The sequence below is a fragment of the Neoarius graeffei genome, chromosome 2 (assembly GCF_027579695.1).
Source record: "Neoarius graeffei isolate fNeoGra1 chromosome 2, fNeoGra1.pri, whole genome shotgun sequence".
Taxonomy (NCBI): domain Eukaryota; kingdom Metazoa; phylum Chordata; class Actinopteri; order Siluriformes; family Ariidae; genus Neoarius; species Neoarius graeffei.
In genome coordinates, this window is record NC_083570.1 from 6,331,651 (window position 1) to 6,341,794 (window position 10,144).

Below are 10,144 nucleotides of genomic sequence, written 5' to 3' on the forward strand. Positions count from 1 at the left end.
TCCAGAGAGAAAAGCATCCAAAATTGTGAGTTTGTGCCAGAATTTTCTACGGGACAAACTTTTCACCATTCGCGAGGTAGCTTTGCTTATTGGAACTCTTGTCTCCACATTCCCTGGGGTTGAGATTGGACCGCTACATTATAGATCCTTAGAGCAAGATAAAGACATTGCCCTATGTAGAGATTTGGGCAGTTTTGATGACTGCATGTCCTTATTGAAAGAAAGCCGAGTAGAGTTGAACTGGTGGATATGCTCCATCCCTCACAGTTCTCGAATCATTGACCATGGGGTGCCGGAGGTTGTCCTTAACACAGATGCTTCTGGAAGGGGATGGGGTGCTACTTCGGGCAGTTGTTCTACTCAGGGTTTGTGGTCGCCTGAGGAGGCTTTTTACCATATCAATGTTTTAGAATTATTGGCTGTCAAATTGGGCTTAAGAGCTCTTCTTGATCAAACTCGAAATCAACACATCCGTATCACTTCAAACAATACCACCACAGTGATCTACATTAATGCCATGGGAGGTTGTAGGGCTCCAGCTTGTGACACCATTGCAAAAGATATTTGGTCATGGGCGGTAGAATGTGAGAACTGGCTGTCCGCAGCACATGTAGCTGGAATTCGAAATACCATTGCAGATCATTTATCATGCCAGTTGAACCCTGAGGTGGAATGGGAACTGAGTCCTAATATATTCAGGAAGCTTACGCACTGTTTTGGTGTTCCTGATATTGACTTGTTTGCAAGTAGACTGAACCACAAGGTTAAGTCCTATGTGTCATGGAAGCCTGACCCGCACTCAACATATATAGATGCTTTCTCGTTAAATTGGGGAGAATTTGCTAATGCCTATGCATTTCCCCCGTTTTGTCTAATTGGCAGGTGCCTTCAGAAGGTCACCCTAGAGCAAGCCACCTTGATTATTGTTGTCCCAGTGTGGAATACACAAGCACGGTTCACCAATTTACTTAGGCTGTTGATCGATCATCCTCGAGTTGTCCGAGTGACCAAGGGAATCCTCTCAAACCCACTGCACGGCAAGGTCCATCCACTGAGTCCCAAACTCCATCTTCTGGTATGCAGAATATCAGGAAGGAGTTCTCTAAGCAGGGGCGGCACGGTGGTGTAGTGGTTAGCGCTGTCGCCTCACAGCAAGAAGGTCCTGGGTTCGAGCCCCAGGGCCGGCGAGGGCCTTTCTGTGTGGAGTTTGCATGTTCTCCCCGTGTCCGCGTGGGTTTCCCCCACAGTCCAAAGACATGCAGGTTAGGTTAACTGGTGACTCTAAATTGACCGTAGGTGTGAATGTGAGTGTGAATGGTTGTCTGTGTCTATGTGTCAGCCCTGTGATGACCTGGCGACTTGTCCAGGGTGTACCCCGCCTTTCGCCCGTAGTCAGCTGGGATAGGCTCCAGCTTGCCTGCGACCCTGTAGAAGGATAAAGCGGCTAGAGATAATGAGATGAGATGAGATGAGTTCTCTAAGCACAACATGCCTTCAGAAATTATTGAGGTCCTCCTATGTGCCTGGCGAGACGGAACACAGAAGCAATATAACGTCTACCTGCACAAATGGACCCAGTTTTGTTTACAAAGGAAAGTGGATTCCATGCAGCCCACTGTGAATGATGTGCTCGAGTTTCTCCACGATTGGTACAAGAAGGGCTTAGCCTATTCCACTATGAACACAGCGCGTTCAGCTTTATCTAATTATTTAATGGGCACACCCTTATCTGGAACTCATTATACTGTGGCCAATCATCCATTTATTGTTCGTTATTTCAGGGGTGTTTTCAATTGTCGAAAACCTTTACCCAGGTACTCCTGAAACATGGGATGTTGATGTTGTGTTAGATTATATGAAGTTATTATACCCTTTGGACAAGCTTTCATTAAAAGAACTTGCGTTAAAGTTAGTGGGCGTTCTTGCCCTTACCTCAGGACGGAGATGTCAAACTTTAGTTCATTTGGATATTGAATGCATGAAGAAAACACAGAATTATCATTTATTCCAACTAACGGAGCACATGAAGCAGAGTAGACCAGGAAATACGTTTGATTCCTTCTACATAATAAAATACCAGGAACAGGAATTGTGTAAACACTAGAACATTATCTTCAGCGAACTTTGTTACATTGTCAGCCTGGACACACAAAACTGTTGCTTTCGTATGTTAAGCCTTTTTCACCATTTGGAACCAGCACAGTTGGTCGATGGATTAAAACACTTCTTGACTTAAGTGGCATAAACACTGCTAACTTTAAGGCGCACAGCACTCGTTCCGCTAGCGTAAGTAAAGCTAGTCAAACGGTTCCAGTAGATACTATTTTGAAACATGTAGGCTGGTCTGCAGAGTCAGCTTTCCGCAAATTCTATGACAAACCTGTTGTAACGAATGGTGCTTTCCAAAATGCTTTCCTGGAATAAAAAATTGTTTTCTTGCAAGGATGGTTGTGTCCATAATTGTGCTTTAAAATCTCATGTTAACCGGAAGTACGTCACTGCGATTTGGTAGAATTGAAAATTAAACGAGACTTACCTGTAAGTTGAAGTTCGATGATAATTCTACCAAATCCGCAGTGGTACTGAGGGTTAACATGCCCTCCCTTAATTCACCCAACCCTATTTATTCCTAACTATTATGTCCACAACCTTTGAAGTCTGACTCTCAGCGGTGCGCGTGTGCATCTCATGTTAACCCTCAGTACCACTGCGGATTTGGTAGAATTATCATCGAACTTCAACTTACAGGTAAGTCTCGTTTAATTTTCAATTCTATCTCGAGTTCTGATTTTAAAATGTGATTTAACCGCATACACTTCATGGACAGAAAGAAAGGACAAAATGGGAAAAGAAAATAAATGACCTGAAACCCTTCGAATCTCACTTTGGGACAGGGCCAGTTTAGGGCTAATAATGAGGTAAAACAATTCAATAATGATGTGATTTGAAACAGGGGAGGTCAACAGGTGATTGTAGTCATGATTCGGTAAAAATCAGGATCCAGGAAAGGCCCAGTCTGTCCTCGAGTGGCAACATTATAAAGTGGTAAACGCTTTACTGTCCCAACGGTTTCTGATTTGGGGTTGTGGATACACTGGTCATGATTACATCTTTTTTAAAAATATTTGGTCTCTTAATATTATTCTGGTCGTTCTAGTGACTCCATGGTTAATGTGATGCTCCACCATGTGGGTACTCTGCTCGAGACACCTGTATGAACCTGAAGGGAATCGACTACATACACATCCGCTTTAAATGAATAAAGAAGGCCACTCTTTAGTCATAACATGGCTGCAGAAAGAAGCCGCTCCAGTCACCTGATCAGCAAAACTTGATAAAAGAAGAAGGATTTGTGAATGAAAACAGACAACGTACAGGCAGCCCCAGAAATACCACCAGCTGATTTGGGCAGCAAAATTGTGATTAAAATCAAGAAAAGCAGCCGAGAAACAGCAGCAAGTCTTGATCTCGATGAGAATTAGCAGATACAACTAGATGAAATACGATTCAAATCAGGACCATGGAGCATGGGGACAGAGGAAGAGTAACGCAGCAGAAACCATTCATCAGCCTCAAGAAGAAGAAAATAAAGGTGACATTTGCAAAAGAAACACAGCAGCTTCTGGAGAAGCATCTTATTTTCAGATGAATCCAAACTGAACTTGGATGGATGTGGTGGTCGAGTGTTTGTGTGGAGAAAGCCAGGAGAAGAATTCCAATCAAACTGCACTAGGGTACTATTAAGCACGGAGGAGGCTGGGGCTGTTTTTCCTACAGCGCTGTTGGTGAGCTTGTGTTCAATAACGGCGTCATGAACTTTCAGAAATCTGCAGAGAAATGATTCAACCAACAGAAGTGGATTTTTCAGAAGGATAATGAACCAAAGCAGATGACTGACAGCGATAAACATGTCTCTGCCAACTGTACTGAACACAGTTGCACACAATTATACACAAAATATACAGATAAAAAAGAAAGTTTCCTGTAACTTGTTTAAATGATCAATAAAACATCATCTTTTTATCATCTAAACCTTTATCTTTCTGGCTGCTGAGTCATTAATATTGCGACGTTCTCTTCTGCATTTCCTGGACAGAAAGTTTCTTCCTGAATTCGACAAGAAAGAGGAGGGAATGTGTGAATTAGTGAAGGTCAGAAGTGTGTGTTGTGATGGAGAAAACAAGAGATGGATTGTTTGTGTTCAAACTCTTTAGATGAAGAGAGTTGGACTTCCAGATTTTTCTGAATGATGTTGTTTTTTTTTTTTTTTCCACTGTTTTTTTTTTTGGACATTTTAGTGGAGTCCACTGAATCAACGTTCATAAAATGTCATGAAATTAATCCTAATCAGTGCAGCTACATGGGTTACATTTCTGCACTGAAAGGAGATGAAATGGTTAATAGAGGAGTGTTCATGACCTCTGTGTTTGTGCTCCTCTTCTTCCTATCACTCTCTCTCTTTCACACACAGGACCAGGAAGTGACTTGTCATTTCAGAGAAAACAAAACTGATCTCTCTCCCTTTCGGTGTGAGTTCAGGAAAATGGCCGAGGCCAGTATTTCAGTAGATCAGCTTTCTGTGGACCAGTTCATGTGTCCAGTGTGTCTGGATCTCCTGAAGGATCCGGTGGCTATCTCCTGTGGTCACAGTTTCTGTAAGGCGTGTATTAATGGCTTCTGGGATCAGAAGGACGTCTACAGCTGTCCTCAGTGCAGAGACACTTTCACTACAAGGCCTGTTCTACGCAGAAACAACATGCTGGCTGAAGTGGTGGAGAAACTGAAGAAGACTGAAGTCCAAGATGTGGAGTGTGATTTCTGCACCGGGAGAAAACACAAAGCCGTCAAGTCTTGTCTGATGTGTTTGACTTCATTTTGTGAAACTCATCTGAAACCTCATCTTGAAGTTCCTGCTTTGAAAAAACACACATTAATTGAAGCCTCAGCAAAACTCCAAGAGAAGATCTGCTCTGAACATAACAAGCTAATTGAGATCTACTGTCGTACTGATCAAACCTGCATCTGTTATTTGTGCATGTTGGAGAAACATAAAGACCATGACGCTGTTTCAGTTGCAACAGAAAGAGATGAGAAACAGGTGAGAATGAGAAATCTTTCCAGAATTAAATCATCTTAATTATAGTTTCCCATCTAGAAACAGGTGCTTTAGTCAGTGATATGATTTGAACTTTAATTTCAATGTGTGTCTCAATCCGAAGGATTCTGTAAAAGCTGATTAAAATTGTCTGTGTTCTGGTGAACAGAGTGTTAAATTTATCTTCAGTGATGGTCGTAATCTGGTTCGGGGTGGGTTTCCTGATAACGGTGCCCTTTAGACCTAAAGAGAGGTGAGAGACCCTCTTAAGGAACAAACGTTGTCTCTGGATGTGGTTTTCCCGAACTCACTCGTAAGAAGGAGTCTAAAGAGCAACAGGATGAAGAGCGTCTTTGCAGTTCGCATCCCCGATATAGGCATTAGTAGCTGCTAAAAGCAATCATATTAGACATAACTAACAGTGTCCAAGTTAACTAACTATGTGTAAACATTAGACGTGGATAAGACTATGGCAACGTTGGCGGGCAAATCCACAGAAAGTCACATAACTAATCAGACTGCATAAAATAAAACATTTATGTCCCTCAATATGCTTCCGCAGGTGGGATGGCGAGTTTTTGTAGGCTGTGATGTGCTCCGTTTTAGGCAAACAAAGCAAACATTTAAAATGAAATGACTCTTTATTCCTCTCAGAAAACTGAACCATGGGTTCTAGCTATAGAACCGTGGGTGTGTGCATTCCCCAGAAGAACCGCCTCCTTCCATTCTGCCGTCAACTGATCGTGTTAAATAATGCTGCGGAGAAATCATTGATATTGATTTTATCCAGTCTATGGATGTGACGTGACCCTAGTGATTACTGATAGACTGTCTCAGTGTCACCTGCGGAAAAACCAATCACGTTTTAGAAAAGAAAAGAAAAAACATCCACTTTCAAAGCTGCTTCATAGTAACGAGTAATGAGGACCTTGATAGAAATGTAGTGGAGTAAAAAGTACGATATTTGTCTTTCAAATGGAGTGAAGTTAAAGTCATAAGTTTCCAAAGAAAATATTCAAGTAAAGTACAGATACTCAAAAAGTGTACTTAAGTACAGAACTCAAGTAAATGTACTTCGTTACTGTCCACCTCTGATAATTAACTCGATGTATTTGCAATGTAGAAGAAAACTAATTGAACACCACCAGCAGATTCAACCCCAGTTTCCCCCGCTGACTGTGAGAGTCCCTCAGAGCCGCATGCGCATTCTGTGGATTCGGCAGCGAGCGAGTCGCTCTTTGTTTTGAACGAGTGCTCCGGGTCTCTCGTAAATTCCGAGCAAACTAAAGGACGACTTGTGCTACGATGTTGTTCGGGAAAACCACGTTAGCTTGATGATGGATCTTAAGAGGTCATTTAAAACTCTCTTGGCCTTAAGAGGCTTTCGGGAAACCCAGCCCAGATCAGTTAGTGAACATTTCTCTCTCTCTCTCACACACACACACACACACACACACACACACACACACACACACAGAGTACATAACCTTCAGAGTGAAACATGAATGTACTTTGAACTGACATTAATATGGAACCAGTTCGCTCGTACTGTATAAAAAGCTGAATGTATTTTATTTGTCCTCAGAGTGAGTTAAAGGAGGAGCAGATGAAATCCCAGCAGAGAATCCAGGAGAAGCAGAAGAAGGTGCAGGAGCTGAAACAGGCTGTGAACACTATAAAGGTGAGCAGTGAGCAGAGACAGAGCTGCTCCGAGAAAAACACACAACATGGACAACGAGTCATTTACAGTCCCAGTAAGAGAGGGAATGATAGATGAGCTTTAAATCTTGTGTGTGTGTGTGTGTGTGTGTGTCCGAACAGCTCAGTGCACAGACAGCAGTGGAGGACAGTGAGAGGATCTTTACTGAGCTGATCAGCTCCATGGAGAAAAAGCGCTGGGAGGTGACGGAGCTGATCAGAGATCAGGAGAAGGCTGAACTGAGTCGAGCTGAACGACTCCTGGAGCAACTGGAGCAGGAGATTGCTGATCTTCAGAGGAGAGTCACTGAGCTGGAGCAGCTTTCACACACACACGATCACATCCATTTCCTCCAGGTAACACTCACTGTCTGATCTACAGAGCCAGCTGTTCCTCACACACACTCTAAAACACCTCTCATTAAGGGAACAATAAATGTCCCTGTCTGACATCACAAGTGGGTTTTACATTTCATTTGCTTTCTGTAGGTTTTAGCTTCTGGACGTCAGTCTCCTACATGGGTCAGACTAGACTTTCGCACATCCAGCGTCACTGTCCATCAACATCTCTCATTTGATGGAGTGAGGAATTCTCTCTCAGATCTGAAAAAGAGACTCGAGGAATTCTGTGAGGAGGAATTCAACAAAATCCCTCCACATGGTAAGAGGAGCTGTTCCTGCTGGAGAAACACAGTGATGTGTTATTTCTTAGCGATGCTCCTGCTTTCTTTTCTGCAGACACTTTATTCACCTGACACTTTGAACTAAAACACTGATTTAAAATGAATAAACTGACTGGATCACTTTCAACTCTTTCCATCTTTTACACAAACTCATGTTTCTATTTTTCTCTCCACAGCTGCAGCAGTTCAGATCATTTCAGGACCACAGAGCAGAGAAGAGTTTCTGAAATGTACATCTAACACACACACACACACACACACACACACTTCTAGGCCTGTCACAATTTTTGTTGGACGATATATTGTCTCAGAAATTATTGCGATAAACGATATTATTCTTGACGTCTTTTCAAGACCATTTCATGCCACTAGTAAAATAATAATGATCATGCAAATACACCTTCATAGAACAGTAAACTTTTTAATTGAGTCAGCTTATCCAGTTCAACAGTAGAATGTAAAAAATAAATATAAATAAATAAGCCAAAGAAATAAAACAACAATCAAACAAAACCACTCACAACAAAAACAATAAATAAAATACAATTTATGGCTCTTAAAAATTGCACTGAAGTGAATATTAACTTGGCGCAGGGTAATAAAAAGACATTCTTTTCTTCACAGGCAACATTCTGCCAATCCAGTTTCTCAAAGATTAGTACCCAGATCAACAAAAAGTGCAAAGTAACAACGTATTGCCAGCTGTCATTTGGATAAAAGTCACAACAATTAGAACGAGATAACATGTAGGCAAGGGCGTAGGTTTGGTATTAACATTGGTGGGGACAAAAACCCAATGCCAACCCCCAGTGGTGCCAACTTCAGGTCAACATTAGAGGGTCACAATATTTTGCTCCGTTGTGTTCCACCAAAAGAGTCTCCATCATCTCTCCAAAGGCCAGACTTTTAACATTTGAAGTTCAGAACTGTAGTAATTCATGAATAATAATAATAATAATAATAATAATAATAATAATAATAACAATAATAATAATAATATGAATTCCATTTGATTAACTGCAAATCTTGCATGTGATGATGAACTCATTCTACCAATTTGCAAATGTGTTTTCCAAGCGAATAGCGCACTGACTGTCGGGAGGGTGTATGTTCCTTTCCCTCATAAATGGAAATAAAACCCATCCGGAGCCTTAAACACTGCGTTCCATGAGGCTGGCAGGGGGAGTCGGCTCTCTTCTGTGGGATCTTTAACTAGTTTTAGAATGCTAGTTTAAGCTGATATGTGATTGATCTAACAGTAAAACAGCACGAGGGCTCGAGAACTTTGACAGGTTACAATTTTACTTGGCAACAGAATGCATCTGAATTCTGATTGGTTGTTGTATCTGATTTCTGATTGGTTGTTATATTATTACCCTTTTGTGTTCTTGAGCCCAGAGTGGGGGGAGGAGGGAGTGACAGTGTTCTACAGAGAAAAGTTTTCACTGCAACCGAACTGCTGTTTTCGTGACCACGCCCCCAGCGCGGATATTCATGTTCACATTGTTCAGTTTGTTTTTCTTTTTTATTTTAGATTTCTGTTCTCTGACTCTGGATCCCAACACGGCACATCGTCGCCTCATTCTGTCTGAGAAGAACAGAGTGGTGAGAGACAGTAAGAGAGAGCAGCGTTACTCTGATCATTCAGAGAGATTTGATTTCTGGCCTCAGGTGTTGTGTAAGGAGAGTGTGTGTGGACGCTGTTACTGGGAGGTGGAGTGGAGCGGTGATGATGTGTTCATATCAGTCTCATATAAAGACAACAGCAGGAAAGGACGGGGTAATGAGTGTCTGTTTGGACTCAACAATCAGTCCTGGAGTCTGTGGTGTTCTTCTTCTCTCTCTTTCTGGCACAACAACATTAAGACTGATCTGAGAGTTCCATCAGCCTCCAGAATAGGAGTGTATGTGGATCACAGTGCAGGAACTCTGTCCTTCTACAGCGTCTCTGACACGATGAAGCTCCTCCACAGAGTCCACACCACATTCACTCAGACTCTATACGCTGGGTTTGGGTTCTACTGGTCTCCTGGTTCTACAGTGAGATTGTGTGATCCAGAATAAAAGTGTGTAGTGTTTTCTGTAAAATTCCTGCACATTGCCACGTTGTTGCTCAGTCGTCTGTTTCACTAGAACACAATCCAGCTGCACAAAAACACTCATTTTAATATTTAAATTAAAAGAGATGAATAATTTAAAATAATTCAAAAGGAAATGTTAAAAATTAACTGTCAGACAAGAAACTCGTCAAATTTAAAAAGAAAATGATCTCATGACCTTCGCATTATAAAGTTCTGTTTGTTTCATATTAAGCAGCGTCTCATTAAATAACTAATAAACAGTAATAAAGCCAGAACAGAACAACCTTTTAAACCTGTTCAGGTCACACTATATAAAAATAAAACATCACTTTTGGAATGAATTTGATTTTTCTGCTTGTGTTCTAAGATGTAAAATCCACATTCACTTTTTCAAATCTGAAGTTGTTTCTAAACCCTGAGATTTGATTGTAAAACATTGAACAATATTTAAACTCCATTAGAACATCCAGTACATGATCGGTTCAGGCTGCCGATGTCGTGTTCATCCCATATTCAGCCTGGATGATGATTGGCCCACAGATAGAACCTTATAAATCCAGGTTTATCTGTGAGTTTGGGATTTTTAT

General features: G+C 41.5%; 1 protein-coding gene across 1 annotated transcript; it reads left to right on the forward strand.

The window, feature by feature from the left end:
* The first annotated feature begins 4,495 nt into the window (after positions 1-4,495).
* Positions 4,496-9,564, forward strand: LOC132868634 (E3 ubiquitin/ISG15 ligase TRIM25-like). Its single transcript, XM_060901678.1, has 5 exons — positions 4,496-5,098; positions 6,681-6,776; positions 6,917-7,150; positions 7,283-7,552; positions 9,019-9,564. The coding sequence occupies exons 1-5, from the start codon at positions 4,544-4,546 to the stop codon at positions 9,538-9,540; spliced, it is 1,677 nt and encodes a 558-aa protein (XP_060757661.1). The 5' UTR covers positions 4,496-4,543; the 3' UTR covers positions 9,541-9,564.
* Positions 9,565-10,144: the final 580 nt, after the last annotated feature.